We start from the raw sequence: 16,278 nt of genomic DNA, 5'->3' as shown, positions 1-16,278 counted from the left end.
GATCTTCCCAGACCAGGGCTCGAACCCGTGTCCCCTGCATTGACAGGCAGACTCTCAACCACTGCGCCACCAGGGAAGCCCTGGGAGCTACCATTTTTTAATTTTTTTTTTTTTTTTTTAGTAGTAGTCTTTTATTTATTTATTTATTTATTTATTTTTGGGTGTGTTGGGTCTTCGTTTCTGTGCGAGGGCTTTCTCTAGTTGTGGCAAGCGGGGGCCACTCTTCATCGCGGTGCGCGGGCCTCTCACTATCGCGGCCTCTCCTGTTGCGGAGCACAGGCTCCAGACGCACAGGCTCAGTAGTTGTGGCTCACGGGCCTAGCTGCTCCGCGGCATGTGGGATCTTCCCAGAACAGGGCTCGAACCCATGTCCCCTGCATTGGCAGGCAGATTCTCAACCGCTGCGTCACCAGGGAAGCCGAGAGCTACCATTTTTAAAAAGTCAGAAAACGGCTTGATTACAACAGAAACGGACTAGAGTGAGAGGAGAGTCAATGGTAAACCTCAGGCAGTACTTTTCAGATTTCCTCACAGATAAAAATTCCCAAGGGAGCTTGTTTAAAATGTGGATTCTAGGTCAACTCTCTTCCAAAAAAGGATTCTGATTCCACAAGTCAGGAATGGAATCTGGAATCTATATTTTTTAAAAACACACAAAAGGATTTGGAGGAAAGCTGGTTCTATTCTCAAGAAATATTACTACAAGTTTTTGTTTATTTGTTTTCATTTTTGGAGTTTTTAGATTTTTTAAATGTTTTTGTAAATACTATTTTATTATGGCAAAAACTCTTGAGATCTGTCTTCTTAACAATTTTTTTAAGTGTTCAGTCAATACATTATCACTGACTATAGGTACAGTGTCATACAGCAGATCTCTAGAGCTTAATCATCTTGCTTAACTGAAATTTTATGCCTGTTGATTGGCAACTCCCCATTCTCTTCTCCTCCAGCCCCTAGTAACCAACATTCCACTCTGATTCTGTTTGACTATTTTAGATAAAGTGGAATCATGCATATTTGTCTTTCTGTGACTGGCTTATCTCACTTAGCATAATGTCCTCATGGTTTATCATAGCAGAATTTCCTTTTTTAAGGCTGGCAAGTATTCCATTGTTATGTACATACTATATTTTCTTTATCCATTCATTTGTCAGTGGACGTTTAGGTTGTTTCCACATCTTAGCCATTGTGATATTCTGCAATGAACATGAGTGCTAATACCTCTCCAAGATCCTGATTTCAATTCTTTTGGATAAATACCCAGAAGTGGGATTGCTGGATCATATGGTAGTTCTATTTTTAATTTTTTGAGGAACTTCCATATTTTCCAGAGTGCCTGCACCATTTTGCATTCCCACCAACAATGTGCAGGGGTTCCAATTTCTCCACATCTTTGCCAACACTTTATATATATATAATAGCTATCCTGACAGGTATGAGGTGGTATCTCATTATGGTTTTGATTTGCACTTCCCTGATGATTAGTGACATTGAGCATTTTTTTATGTATACCTATTGGTCATTTTATGTCTTATTTGGAAAAATGGCTATTCAAGTCCTTAGCCCATTTTTTAATTAGGTTATTAGTTTTTTTGCTATTGAGTTGTAGGACATTACCCCAAGTTTTCAAATCTAGGAGACCGAGGGGGCGCTCCATCTGTAGAAGTGGAAAGGTCAGGATAGAGTGGCCAACTCAGGAAGTAAATGTGATGCATCATGTTATTCTGGCCTTCAGTTTAGAGAGAGGAGTTGTTTTTCCATCTCACCGTCTTCCCCTCCCAGGACTGTCTCAGAGTTGGACGTAGGTAGAGGCAAAGAAGCAGACATAGATTTTAAGGATTTGTTTCCTTTTTATTTTTCATCAATATTTTCATTTTTTACATCAACAGAGTTGGGTTTAGGGCTCCCCAGGAGAGTAAGGGAGATGGATGGGTCCCTCCAGGGGGTTGCAGGGGAGAGGGCTGCGTCCAGCAAGTGAAGGGTAAGGAAAGAGGGCACACACTCGTACACTGGGCACTGGAGAAGGCAGTCCTTTGAGCACAGACATCAAAGAGTTAAACAGTCACCACCTGGTTCAGTGTTACAAAATGGGAGTGACCATAGGGTGGGGGGCACCAGAGGCATGAGGAGGGTGAATTTGGATTTTCTTTTTTTATTGTTGTTTTCATTTTTTTCCTTTTAACTTTTTTTTAACATTCACAAACAGCTAAAAACTACGACACATCACAGCTACGGTGGGGGAAAGGGGGCACCAAAGAAAGCAGCCACACAGAGTAGGGTGGGGCAGGGGCAGCTTAACCTACAGGGGCTATCCTGTGGAAAGGGTGAGATGGGGAGACTGAGGCTTCTGGTCCCTGCATTAGGAGTCCCTGGCTTACTGCCTAAACTCTTCCCACTTCACAGGAGTTGCTGGGAAGGCCCCAGTTCCTGCCCCGCCCCAGCTCCTTGTGCTTTTGATCTGCTGGTTGGACCATATGACTGGTTTCTTTCCCTCCCCCGCCCCCCTGCCTGTGAGGGGACAGGCTGGAGGTGGGAGGGCTGCTGTGCTGTGCCTGTCTGTGCTATAGCGGGTAGAGCCTCTCATTCCAGAGGAGGCCTGTGCTTCTTGAGAGGAGGGGAGGAGATGGACCTTGTCAGGTGCCCTCAGCTCTCCCTAGACTGTGGGAGTCTTATCCCAGCCTGGCCTAGGGCTCCTCCCACCCATGCCCGGCACAGAAACAAGATTAGGGGAGGTACTGTGGGAGGCAGGGTTGTGTGTGTGTCCACTGAAGTTACCCTTGGCTTGTATCTGAGGACAGTATAACGACACCCCCACCTCACAGCACGCACACACACACACACATAAATGTACACAAGCACTCACACACACAGTCCTGCTGAGCTGCCTCAGAACTTAATATATAAATAAATAAGAATCAGAAAGCTAATTTCATAAAATTCAGGCTTCTTGTAGCCCAAATTGAGAAGGAAATGGAGGCCAGGGGGCTGAGGTTTATTGCTACTCCCCCAGCATCCAACAGGAGGCGTGAGAGGGCACTTTACGCCCTTACGACTCTAAGTTCTTTTGGTCCGTGGTCTACACTAGGCCCCCGCCACCGTCATAGCCACACGCCTGTGCTTTCACCAGGGCCCAGGCAGAGGGAATGAGGGGGAAGGCAGGAAGCCTGTTCTAGAGTCCCAGGCGCCGGGAAGAGCAAGGGCCTCTCACTAACACTGGGGAGAAGTGTGGGGCCAAGCCTTCTCTTGGGCGAAGTCAAGGGCGGGAGGAGGTGGGGACAGGACTGCACCCCAAACCTGGGATGGAGGAGCCTTCCCTGTAGTCCCTGCCCACGGGGTCACGCACGTGCACACACATACACACGCACACACACGCACACACGGCTAAGACACCAAACGGGAGCGGGGAATGAGGGCTCTTTGTGGCCAGGATGGCAGGGCAGGGAAGGGGAAGAAGGAATTGTTGGTCTCACAGTGTGCCTGCCACCCCCGAAGCCCCAGAGACTCTCACTGCAGCACCTGCCCCCGCGTCTCGGGCAGCTTCAGGGCCAGAGAACTACCAAGGGCAAGAGCAGCTGAGGCAAAGAGGATGGGGGCGGCCTTGGTGATTCCCACAAAGGATGTGAAGATGCTGATCCCCAGCACAGCTGCCAGCTTACACAGAGCATTCAGGAAGCCGAAGGCTGTGGTCCTGCTCAGGAGTCCCCCAGCACAGCACGCAGGATGCAGGGGCCCGGCCCAGGAGGGAGACAAAGGAAGAGGCATGGGAGGGTTTGTGGGGGAAGGGTGGGTAGGTGGGAAAGTGAAGGAGAGACGGCAGGCAGTGTCAAAGAGGGAGAGGAAAGATGGAGAGATTAGAGAGGTGAGGGATGCACATCAGGGAATACAGATAAATTGGGAGGCAAGGGGGAAAGGACACCAAAAAATTAGGTTAATAGTTAAGACTGCAAGGAGTGAATATAAAAGCTACCAACTTGTAGAGGAGAAACTCAAGGGGAATATGTACCCTTTTACCCCTAAAGATGCTTTTCCCAATCAGCCCCCTTCCTCACCCCATTTCTGTCCTGTCCTCTGAGCACTAAACCTGCTGCCCTGCCCCTACCACACTCCAACTACCTCTTGTCCGAGGGGTAGAGTTCAACAGTCAACACGTCCAGCGCATTCCAGGATGCAATGCTGACCCCCCCAAAAAGGCAGAGCAGAGCGATCATGGCTGACTCGCTGTTCCCAAAAGACAGGAAGAAGCAGGAGACACAGGACATCACGCTGGAGCCAGCTAGAGCCGGGGAAGGAGAAAGTAGCATGAGCCTGGCCACAGCCCACACTGTCCTGTCAACCAGCGTTGAGCACAGCCCAGGATGAGACTCTCTTTTTGCCAAGGTACCCAAAAGAAAGGCTTTCCACTCATCCCCAGCCTCCCTTATAATTGTCTTATTAACAATTCAGTACCAACCATTTCTTCAGTGCAGGCTATGGGCCAAGCAACTTGATGGTTTACACGCATTGCTAATAAGTCAACCTCATGAGACAGGTACTATCATCACCACCATGTTGCAGGTGAGACAGCTGGGCTCATAGAGGTAAAGTGACTTGCCCAAGGTAGGCGGTGGAGCTGAGATTCAAAACCCATGACCTCAAAGCCTGTGCCCTGAACTTGCTATTCTGCCTACCTCCTACCCCCAGAAGAGCTTCCCCACCAGACCCCTCCCTGTCCTGCAGCCACCCCCAAGCAGAAGATGTGAGAGACAGAACCTTCTGTCTTAGCTTCTGGCTAAGCTTTCCACAGACTAAGCTGAGAAGTCCAGTGACAGCCTTCCCCTTCCCCCAGCCCCCTAAACAGTTCGGACACACCACCAGCCAGCCTCCCCGCCTTACCAAGCATCCGGAGCCTGCCAATCTTGTCCATGAGCAGGGCAGACACAATGTTCCCAGGAAGCACAGCCAGCGTCCCCAAGAAGCTGACGAAATACACCATGTAGGCGCCTTCACCTGTCCCTGTCACGTCCAGTGGGCAGCCCTCCTTGTTGTGCAGGAATGTGCTGTTCACGAGACGGCTGTTCACAAACTTGTACTCAAATAAGTCTGGGGGCGAAGGCCAAGACAGGCGGACAGGGCAGATGTGAGAGGGAGCTGCTACTGCTATGCTCAGGGCTCTGCCTTTGAGGGCGTTAGCTGGGATGGCTCTCAGAATCATTCAGGGCGCTCATGGCAAAGCATCAGATAACATCACCATACGAACTAGAACTCTTTACAGCACAAAATGACCATGGTCTACCAAATGAAACTGTGGCTGGCTGTTTCCCAGTTTTCTCATTAATAGTGTCTGCTTCTTTCCCGTTCATTCTTTCTGTCTGCTCTAGCTGACTATAAGCAGTAGCAGTGCCATGAGTTTAGGATGAATTACTGAGCAAAATATTAAAAATCCTATCCATTATTTTTTCCTGCAAGGTGGGAAAACTCACCCAGTACTCCATTTAGAGGTGGGAAACCTCAGTCTAGCTCACAAAACCAGCCTTTCATGTGCATACAGTTTGAGAATCACTGTTAAAGAAATGGATTAAGACACTGACTCCCTTTTCTCCACCAAATATCCCTTTGTTTTTCTCTTTCCCAAGGACACTGTTTTGAATGATTTTTGCCCTCTTCAAAAATGCATTAATATCACCACACTGAGCTGTTTCAATTCTAGCCAAAGGCAAAGAAACTTGATGTTTTTGTCAGATGTTCTATTTATCACAGAAAAATGTTCAATTTCCATTAGATTTTTGTAATTATTGGTAGTAGCTAATAGGCCCCCATACCGCCTCCAAGGCTCCAGAGAGCTCAGCTTGAGAACACTCAGTTAGGAAATAAAGAAGGCTCCTTTTCCCTGGCTCAAAATCCACCCAACCCTTTAGTCTGTCAGCCACTAGCCACCCCACCTTACCAGTGTTATAGAACACAGTGTTGATGAACGTGCAGTTACGGAAGAAAGTGTTGCTGGATGTGACATCCTCGAAATAACACTCCTCAAATAGGGAATCCTCAAAGGACACTGACTTCAGACGCAGCCCAATAAACCTGTAAGGCCAGGATGATGAGAGCCACTTTCCCCTCATCCTTATACCCTCCTCCAAGACTCAGTTCCTTAGTGAAGTAACAGGAAGCTGCAGCGCCGAGGAGAACCACGGCTCTTTGCCCCCAAACACCTTGTTTCCAAATCCCCAGACTCACAAAAGAGGCAAAGGGTAGAAGGGATGGAAGGAGTGAAGTGTAAAGGTCCCCACATACTTGTCATTGAAGTACTGTCCCCCTCGGTGGATCTGATTCTCCAGGGTGAAGTTAAAAGTCACATGCTCTACACGTTCCCCAGGGAACACTTTGGTGCGGGCTGCGTAGTCCACTGCTTGGAGATGGCGGATCATGTCGGGAAACCAGACAGTCAGGCCATAGTAGCTGAAGAGTCAAGGGCAATGGAATCAGACAGGGCTCAAGGATCAGAGCCACGCAGTCCAGAAGGAGGGCGAAATAGAGGAGTCAGCTCATGTTAGGACCTTGCTCACCTCCCCAGCCTCATCTCTCACCTCATCTCATCTTTCACCAATTGCTGTGATTCTGGGGGACTTCAGATTCTTCTAACCCTCCCACCATATTATTTCTTACCTCCCAGGCATTTGCTCTTCCTTCTGTTTAAAACAGTCTCCCCATCCCACCCTCAGCCTATCTAACTCCTATTCATCCTTTAGGACTTAGATCCCCTCCCCAGCCCACCCCAGATCTGGGCTGGAAAGCCTGCTCATGTGTTCCAGAAGCACTTCCCCCACCGTGGCACCCATCACTTTACAGCTTTACAGCTAGTTTTCTCTAGCTCCCGGACCAAAATGTAAACTCCATGAAGACCGGGACCATATCTATTCCATCCCATCAGAGTACCTGGCACAGAATAGAAACTAATACTGTTCAGCCTGTAATATAAGTTTGTTGGATTAATGAGTGAAGTATAGGGTGGAGGATGAGGGGCTCTGAAAAGCACCTTCCTCATTATTCATCCCCTTCCCTTCCATTTTCTCCACCTCTCTCCCAACCCACAAACCATCACATCCACCACATACCACCCGCCCCACCCACCTCCTCACCTGAACGACATGGTGAACCACACACCCATCATCATCAGAGTGATGCGGCGATATTCTGGACCAAAACAGGAGAGGAAATTCCCCCAAACCTAGGTGGAACAGGACAAAGTCAGACAGTGGCTGCTAGCCAGTAGTTTTAGCACCTAAAGATCCCCATTCTTCTGCCCTACCACCTCCCTTCAGTTCACGCATCACCCCCACACCCAGGCTCAAGCTCTGCCTTCCTCTCCATCTCTCCCACTCCCTTCTTTCTCTCCACCATCCCATACCCCATTACCTGCCCTCCCAGGCTCAAGGCCCGGACCCCCCAGCGCTGGTACCAGGTCCCTGTGTCTGACTGGATCTCAATCAACTCATCCTCCTGATGAATTGTCTTAATATGGGTTACCTAGGGTCAAGAGAAGGAGTGAGCAGTCACACAGTCTGTACTTTCCACCCCTTCCAGGTACCTCAGTTTCTCCCGCAGTAGCAAAATGGGAGGCAGGAGGTGGACATGATACCCTGAGGGATCTCGTTGAGGGAGAGTGTGGCCAGAGTTGCCTAGGAAGGTGGGTGGGGACTGCGGGAGGTATCCAAAGAGGGGCCAGGTGGGGGCTTGGAGGACTGAGGGGGAGGACTGTGGCTTACTGAGAAGACTCGCTCAGGATGCCCCTTGGCTCTCATGTTCGTGTCATGGACCTGCTTCAGTACCATCCAGGCCTCATCATGTTTCCCGTTCTAGAGCCACAGACACAATCCCCATATCCAGGTTAGCCCCTCCCTGACCCAGGGTTATAGACCCCCTCCCTCAACCTGGCTTATGGAATCACAGGACACAAAAAGGCTCCTACCCCCAACCCCTATGTGCCCCTATGTGACCTATGTGCACATCCATCATCCACTCTGCAAGAGCCCAAGCGGGAGTACAGCAAGATATCATCAGACTTGGGCAAGAGTGGGGGAATCCAGGGTCCTAACCCAAGTCTTAGGGAATCCCCTGGTCCAATGGAAAGAGAAAACTGAAAACAAGGGAAATGATGATGGTGGGCAAGTATGTAGTCAGAGAAGGGGCAGCATCCTAACCCTGCTGGATCAAGATAAAGTTGGAGGGGGAAGGAGTAGGCAGTAGATCCTCTTTTGAACTGTAAAGTCAGGGCCAGGGCCAGGACCTCTGCCTGCAAAACCTTAAGCCACCCATGGTTGAGCAGGTCCCATGGTTTCTCCACCCACAGAACTCCTCTGGAAATACATTCTAAGACAAAGGAAGCAAGATAAAGTCCCCCAGACCTTGGACCCTGTGGGGAAGGAAAGCAGCCACATAGGACCAAACCAAACCCACAGTGGGTGTTTGAATACAGGAGCCCCTGCTGCCCTTCCCCCAGCCCACCCCCAGCCCCATTCACCTCCAGGAAGAAACGGGGGCTCTCAGGCTGTGTGGTCAGAGCCCCAATGGCAAACACAGAAGGAAAGGCGCAGACGAGGACAAAGACCCTCCAGCTGTGGAACTGGTAAGCGGACCCCATCTGAAAGCTCCACCCTGGCAGGGACAGAGTCACAGCATCAGCAGAGAGGCCAGAGGCTGGAAGGTCCTACCACAGGGAGCACAGGAGAGGAGGGAGTCTGGGGTGCATCTTCTGGGGGCTGCTCACCGTAGTGGGGGATGATGGCCCAAGCCATAGCAGCTGCGTACACTCCACCAATCATCCAAAACATGCAGAGCCAGCTCAAATGCTCCCCACGTTTCTCCTGGGCCAGAAACTCCGAAAAATAGGAGAAGACGATGGGGATGGACCCTCCAATCCTGGAGGGCATTGCAAGAATTCAGCATTGGAAAATGGCCATATTCTTGATCCCCTCCCTGCCCCAGTGCTCTGGATCCCCAAGTCCCTTTCATCTTCCAGACCTTTTAAAGAGACTCTCTCTCACATGTGCCCTATAAGCTCCCTTACCACCAGCCATCAAGCACTCATTCTTGGGAATCTGGGAAACAGGCAGGCAGGTCTCGGGGAATGGGAAGGAACAAACATTGAATCTTGAAGATGACTACAGAGTTGGAAGGGAGGGAAGATAATTACAGAAAAGAGGGGAAATCCCCAAAGGAAAAAGAGCAAAGAGGCATCTGAGGGCACATATATGGGAGCAGGCCAGAAGAGAGCTTGGAGACAAGGCAGAGAGTACATGCAGGTGGCTGAGGAAGTGTAGGAGTTGGGTGGGTCAAGACTTCAGAGTTCTGGCAGGTGGGGGTATTAACAAGGTCTGTTATTGAACGTAGGAAATATTTAGACTCTGGGAAGGGGATAACTCAAGGGTCCACAGGTACCCAGGGGTGAAGCTGAGACCCACTAGGCCTCTGCATGGAGCCAGGCTCAGAATGGAACTAAAGCATAGGGTGGAAGACTCAGGAGTGAACCACGCATGGAATGGCATTCTGGACAGGCAGTAGACAGGTCCTGGACAGGGAGAAGCTGGCCCGAAGATGGTGGGAAGAGAAAGGAATTCATTCATTCAACTCACACATATCTGAGGCGTGTCTGGTGTGCCTGGCACTGTGCTGGGCCCTAGAGATATAACAGTGACCAAGACCCAGCCCTGCTCTCCAGGGGCTTAGGAAGTGGACACTCACCCGACGCCAGAAAGGAGGCGGCAGAAAAGGAAAGTGCCATAACCCTGGACGAAAGATGAGAAAAAGGCGAAGACGCTGTTGACTGAGAGTGATATGAGCAGACATTGTCTTCGACCCAGCCGATCAGCCAGCCCTCCCCAGAGGAAGGCTCCCACCATCATGCCCAGGTAGACAATGAGGCCTGGAAGGAGGAAAACAGGGGCAGAAGGGGTATGAGAAGACACATTTCAATACTCCCACTTGCCAAATATTTAAATGAGCTGAAACTGCAGGAGCATGGATGGAGGATCTGAAGGACTTCTAGAAGCTAAGTCTACCCAGAGATGAGAGCAAGTGAGAGAAGATGAATTATGTGAGCAAAAATGGAAGGCCATCTCTGCAGGCCAGGGGTTCAAAGGCAGGGATGCAGGTATGGGAGATCCCTAGAATTCTCCTCTTTCTTTCCTTCATTCCTTCTTGCTCGCTCTCACTTCTCACTCTCTTGCTGTCACGCACACACATGTCCATGCACACACATACATGACACCCCCATCTCTGGCTTGCCTGGAATGAGGAATGGATCTGCCTAGATTCCCAGACCCTCCCAGGGTCCCCTCTATTCTTTCTGCCGTGATGCCCTCAAAGCAGCAGGAGGTGTCTCTTATGTTCCCTGGGAAAGAGGCTCCATTGCTTCAATCTTCCCAGGAAATCCCACGCACAAAATCCATCCTTTACTCTTTCCAGCTCCAATACTTCTGGTCTTAAAACTCTCCTGTTTCTTACTTCCTTCATAAAATCAGAGTTGGAATTGATCTTAAAAGTCATCTACTCCAAACTCTGCATTTTATCCAGGCCCAAGCCAAGCCCCAGGGAGAAGGGAACTGCCCAAGATCTCATGGCAACTTGGCGACAGAGCAAGACCTGATCCCTTCTGAGTGAATCTAGGGGATTTCCTCCCTCCAGGTCCCCATCAGGAAGGGCCATTAAGGACCACTCGCTGGCCCCTGAACACTCCCAAGGCTAACCAAGAGCAAGTGTGACCAGCTTCTCTGGCTGAAGGCCGAGGATTCTTCCCCCACCCCCACCACCCCAAACTGACTCTCCTCATGGAAACCAAGGAATTTGGATACTGACTTCTTGTTCCCCCAAAAGGGGAATGGATCAGGATAACAAGAGGGAAGGCTCTGAAGAAACATTAAATGGGGGCCTATCCCACCATGGCCACCTCCTGCAGAACTAAGCAGACCACCACCCAACCACTGGCCCCAGCCCAGCTGCCCTCCCTCAGGCCTCTCTTGCACAACCAACCTCACCATGACCCAACCTCCAGAGGAGGGGGCGGGGGTGGGGAGTTTGCAGAGGAACCCTGAAGCCTCTGGGGCATCCTGGGAGCAGGGTCCTTAGGAGCCCAGTGGTGAGGACAGGAGCAGTTCTCAGGAACAGGAGTGTTTCCAGAGTTTGGGGCAGGACGGGGCTAGAGTGCTCGTTGAGAATCTTACCCAGCATGCCTTTGTTGGAGTCAGACAGGCACATGTCCTTCTCAGCACTGGGCAGCACGAAGCCCACCACAAAGACCTCGACACCATCAGCCATCAGCGCCAAACCAAGCACGAAATACAGTGTCCACTGGAAGCGGCCGTGGCCACACTCCCGTAGGATGGCTTCATACTGCTGGGCCAGTTCTTCCCGTTCTTTACGCCGCTGTGCCTCTCCCCGGCCCCCAGGGGGGCCCTCCCCGTCACCCAAGCCCCCCCTCACTCCAGCCAGGGGTGCCCCATCTGCCATCCGCTCGCCTTTGCCCCCAGACTCTGCCCGGGGGATGCCCTGATATTCCCCCTCGTAGATCTCGTCATCCTCGTCATGGCCCTCAGTGGCATCACTAGATGCGCCACCTTCCTCCTCATCCTGGGCCCCTTCCCCGCGGTAATAGCCGTCAGCAGAGGCAGGGAAGTCATCATCATCGTCCTCCTCCTCAAAGCGGGAGTAGGATCTCCGGGAATATTCATCCTGAACTCTGTCCAGGCCCTTCACCACCTTCTTGGCTGCATGCTTCTTGACTTCCTTGGCAATGTCTTTGGCCCCACGGATGAAAGCTGCCCGGTCTCTGAAACCCTCTTCCATGATGGGGCTTTGGGAATACTTCACCAGATCTCCCACACTCCTTATTCAGATTTTGCTCAAGGACTCGTGGAGTCAGAAAGACCCTGTCCCCCTGTTACTTAGATGAAGTGTGTTCGAGTATCTTTGAGTACAGAATAGGAGAATATAGGGCCCGGCCAGTGTGTGTTTAGGAGGGGAAAGGAGGGAGAGGAGCTTTGGCCCACACCCAGTTCAGTTGGGTGCATTGGGAAGGGAGAAGGGGAGAGGGGGAACAGGAAGGGGAGGGGGAGCCAGGTTGCGGAGGCTAAGCTGGGGAGCCAGGATAACTCAGAAAAGGCTGCTACTTCTCTTCCAGGAGCCTCTGGAGATCTAGAAAAAAATAAGAGGGAGAAAAAGGAGGTTGTGAGGCCTAAGACACTGAAGAAGGCCAACATAGAGCTCCTGCTGACACAGAGCCCCACCTGGGCCATGTGTGACAGAGATGGTCTCCTTGCCTCAAGTCCCACTCGGTAAAAAGGGATGACTACCTGGGCCTACTATGGGCCATTCAGTATAAGCCCCCTTACTTTGACCTTGGAGACTAGACCCCTGGGATTCGCTCCAAAGTCACAGTCATCTACCCAGAGCCCTTCTCCCGACCCCCTGCCCCACATCAAGATCAGACTTTTTGCTTTACCACCAACCTGCCAAGAACACCAGAGGAAATAGAGAAACCAGAACTACCTACTCCAGTCTGGTCTGGGTTTCTTACTGAGGGCGGAGCTTGGGGAGAAGGTAGAGAAGGAGCACTGCGTCCTCCAACCTATTGCCTTCAGCCCAGTGATGGCATCTGAAGGTGGGGCTTCCACAGTCCTTCCCTCAGGTTTCATGTTTATAGGCCTCACAGGGAGGGGTCTTCTCCCAACATAGCTCAGTGGGTGATAGCTCAGCTTCCAGAGTCAGACAGACTTGGGTTTGACTTCCTGCTTCAGCACTTACTAGCTAAGTGACCATGGGCATGTCTCTGAACCTCCAAGCCTTAGTTACCTCTTATTTAAGCAGGGAAAAGTAAGGATTAAATGACATAATGTATGTAAGCTCTTTACCATAATACCTGGCACATAAAAATTGATGAATAGATATTAGTTATTACTCTTTGTGGTGATAATAACGTACGGAGATGCCCTCTACTCCTTCACAAGATGCCAGAACAAAAGCCCTGTGGATGCTCTTTAGGGTGAGCAACAGAAAGGGATACTGGCAAGGAGAAAGCTGCTTCAGTGCAAAGCACAGGACAGTTATACGACATGCGTTGAAATCCCAGCTCTGCCATTTACTAACTGATTTTGAGAAGGTCACTTAACATCTCTAAGCCTCAGAGTCCTTATATTTAAATTGGGGGTAATAATCTCTATTTCTCCAAGTTGATGTGAGAATTTAATCTCACAATAGACATTCTATTAGTTTCCTTCCTTCCTATTAGATTGAAAAATGTGAAAGAAGCAGTAAGCAGCAAGGGCAAAGCAGGGGAGTCATACTTGGATGCTATTGTATCCTCCCAAAACAGAGTCCCAAGACCCCTCTGTCTGTGTTCAAACGAATTCCAGCAGCTGGACCCACATTGTCTCCCTCCAGACAAACAATGGAAGACTCACAAAAAGGGAGACCCGGAACCTAAGGTCATGGAAAAAAAGGCACATCAAAATCTAAGAAAGAGGTGATGACTGGCTATTGCCACCTTCCTTCAGGATGTCATAAGTAGGCCCCCCTTTCATTGGTGGGGGTGGGAGTGGCAATGACTGATCAAACACATACATTTCCAACATGGGGGTCTAAGGTCTATAGTTGCACCTCATTCCCCCATGGCCTCCCTTCCTAATCCCCCTTAATCCTTTCTGCTCCTCCTCCAGGAGTCAAGGAAAAGGGAGTCCATAAATACCGCATTGCGTAGGAGGCTGATGTAGAAGGAAGAGGGCCTTGGACCTCCCCACCACAAAAGACATCCTCCAGAGGCAGGCATAGGAGAACCCCCTCTTTCTTCACAGAAGCAGAGGAAGCAGGACTAGATTCTGATCAGAGATCATTCCCCGAAAAACATCCTGCCTCCTTCTGCTCCCACCCATCCAGGGTCTTCATTAAATATCACACACACACACACACACACACACACACACACACACACACACACGGTGGCCCTGGCAAAGGGGGTAAGTAATGCTATGTAGTTCAGAAAGAAACACTGGCAAGCAGAGTCCTACCCCTCAGGTCAGATGTGGGCACTGGACCACGATGACCAGAACCAGTGACCCCTACATCACCTTCTTTTCTTTGTGGTTCAGGACCCAAACCATCCCCCACGAAAGAAAGGGAACAGTGGAATCCCCTTCATGCATGCAATTTGCTTGCCTCTCCTTTCTTTCCCAACTAGAATCTCCCTCCAAACCCTGAAGGAGGCAGATGGACCCACCAGGAGCCATGCCCCTTGTTTGTTAACACTATCCACCCCTGAGAGGTACGGGAAGGGTAGAGAAGGCCCCCAGAGCCACAGCAGGATACGATGGCTCAACAGCCAGCTCCCCCAGGGCCAACAAGCCCAGGAGGTCAGGAAGGACAGAAGGAAGACAAATTCTTTGAGCTGGTGAGGAAGTGGTGTTATTTTTAGCCCCCAAAGCAGCACAGGGTGGCTAAGCCTGTGGGAGAGGAGACAGGACTCGGAGAGGCGGGGGTTAAAGGAGACAAGATTCAGGGTTACAGGGCCCTTTAAGGTTGGCTGGCTTCACCTGACCGGAAAATGTGCCCAGGAGATTTTCTGCAGAGGATGGAGGGAGGGGGGAGACTCTGAGCAAAAGCTTCCTTTCAGGATAACTGAATCAGCCCTGGATAAGTCGGGGAGGGTCCAGAAGCCCCCTCCCCCCATCAAAACCCCTGACTTTGGAAGCCACCTGGATTCCCCAACCCACCCTAGCCCAGGTGACAAGGTCGTTAAGAAGCAGTCACTTATCAAAACATCCATGGAGGGGGAGGCTCTGGAGCACCCCTCCCCATTACAGCTGGGTGATTGAGCCTCGGTCCCCACCCCAGGACAGCCAAGGCTGCACCTCCCCTCCCTACATGCTACCCTAGGGTTAGGAAGATGGAGTATCTGAGGGAAGAAGATCAAGGTGTCAGCTGAGAATGCCCAAGACGGAATACGGAAAGGCAGGGGCGCAGGGGGAGAACTCCACGCGCACACGCGCAGAGACTGCCCCTGCCAGCATCTGCGGCGACCGTCCCCATCCCGCTCCGCTCTGGTGTAAGAGACGAGCCCCTAGAACTGACTGAACCGATTCTCTGAGCGCCTCCCCTCACCCTTGATTCTGCTGCTGGACGAGTGCCTACTCAACACCCCTTCCCCCCACCCCGGAGCAACTGCCCCCATCCCCCGCCATCCGTGCCCCTAAGCCTATTCATCTACCACCTCTACCTACCCAGCGTTTCCGTTCATCATTCCCTCCCCTCCCTCCTTCTCCTGCCCTTCCTCCACCCCCCGGGCAACTCAAGTCCAGGCGCACAGACTGAGGCAGCATCCATTCTCTGGCCCCAGCCAAGGTCATTTATCACTCATGGGGGGAGGCAAGGAGGCGGGGGAAGATGAGTTGGGAATTGGAGTTTGAAGGAACCCTGTTCCACCATACAACCCCCCAGCCCGTTAATATCTGAGGAGGGTAGTAGGGACTTGGTTAAGGTAGAGAAAAACACCCCTCCTCCCTATATATATATACATATATGAAATATATATATATATACGCAATGTTTTTTTTTCTCCTTCTCTGATCAGCACAGCAACCACAATAAACGTCCATTCAAACCACCACCAATTCCCTCAGCCTTAAAGAGGGACGGTCACCCTTCCCACAAGCAAAGCATCGGAGGATAAAATGGCTGCAAGGCAAGGCGAGGATGCTTCTGCCCGGGGCGGGGTGGAGCCGAGAGACTGAGAGAGGGGTCTTACCTGGGCTGGGTCCCCCGGATAAGGGAGTCCGGGTGAGGGCGGGGGTCCTGGCCGTGGGGCTGGCGGCAGCGGCGACTGCTCCGGGTACCAGGGGAAGCGGCAGCGCAGACCTGCCCCCCAGCAGGCTCCGGCCCCGCCTCCGCCCTCCCCCCCCCACCCCCCACCCCCCACCCCCCAGCGCCACTGAGCATCGGGAGAGACCATTGTTGGGGGGGGGGCGATGGAAGAAGAAAAGAGGATGGGGAGGGACTCGGGGCTCCGCGGAGAAGTGTTGACGGGGCTAGGTGGGCTGTCACAGGGACAGCTGGAGATGACACACAGCCCCTTCCCAGCACCTTCTAGTTAAAGACTAAAGGATCTAAGGAAAGTAAAACTGATATCAGGGAGGCAAGTGGGAAGACAAAAAGGGAGATGGTGAACGAGGCAGCCCCCTCCTCAGCGGCCCAATCCCAGAATGGCAGGACCGACGAATTTCAGGGGCTCTCTCTTCCTTCAGATCGCCTCCCTTCCCCTTC

At 51.3% G+C, this 16,278-nt stretch overlaps 1 protein-coding gene across 1 annotated transcript; it reads right to left on the bottom strand.

The window, feature by feature from the left end:
• Positions 1-129: 129 nt before the first annotated feature.
• On the bottom strand, positions 130-15,893 carry SV2A (synaptic vesicle glycoprotein 2A). Its single transcript, XM_082342038.1, has 13 exons — positions 15,764-15,893; positions 11,193-12,162; positions 9,715-9,895; positions 8,741-8,892; positions 8,495-8,628; positions 7,740-7,829; positions 7,390-7,500; positions 7,113-7,201; positions 6,268-6,432; positions 5,924-6,057; positions 4,873-5,079; positions 4,114-4,273; positions 130-3,688 (listed from the first exon to the last, which is right to left on the bottom strand). Exons 2-13 carry the CDS (start codon positions 11,812-11,814, stop codon positions 3,505-3,507), a joined length of 2,229 nt encoding a protein of 742 aa, XP_082198164.1. The 5' UTR covers positions 11,815-12,162; positions 15,764-15,893; the 3' UTR covers positions 130-3,504.
• Between the last annotated feature and the right edge of the window lie 385 nt (positions 15,894-16,278).

The sequence above is a fragment of the Balaenoptera borealis genome (genome assembly GCF_965194805.1).
Source record: "Balaenoptera borealis genome assembly, chromosome: 1".
Lineage (NCBI taxonomy): Eukaryota > Metazoa > Chordata > Mammalia > Artiodactyla > Balaenopteridae > Balaenoptera > Balaenoptera borealis.
The sequence above is the reverse complement of the archived record's forward strand: the minus strand, read 5'-3'. Positions and strand labels throughout refer to the sequence as shown.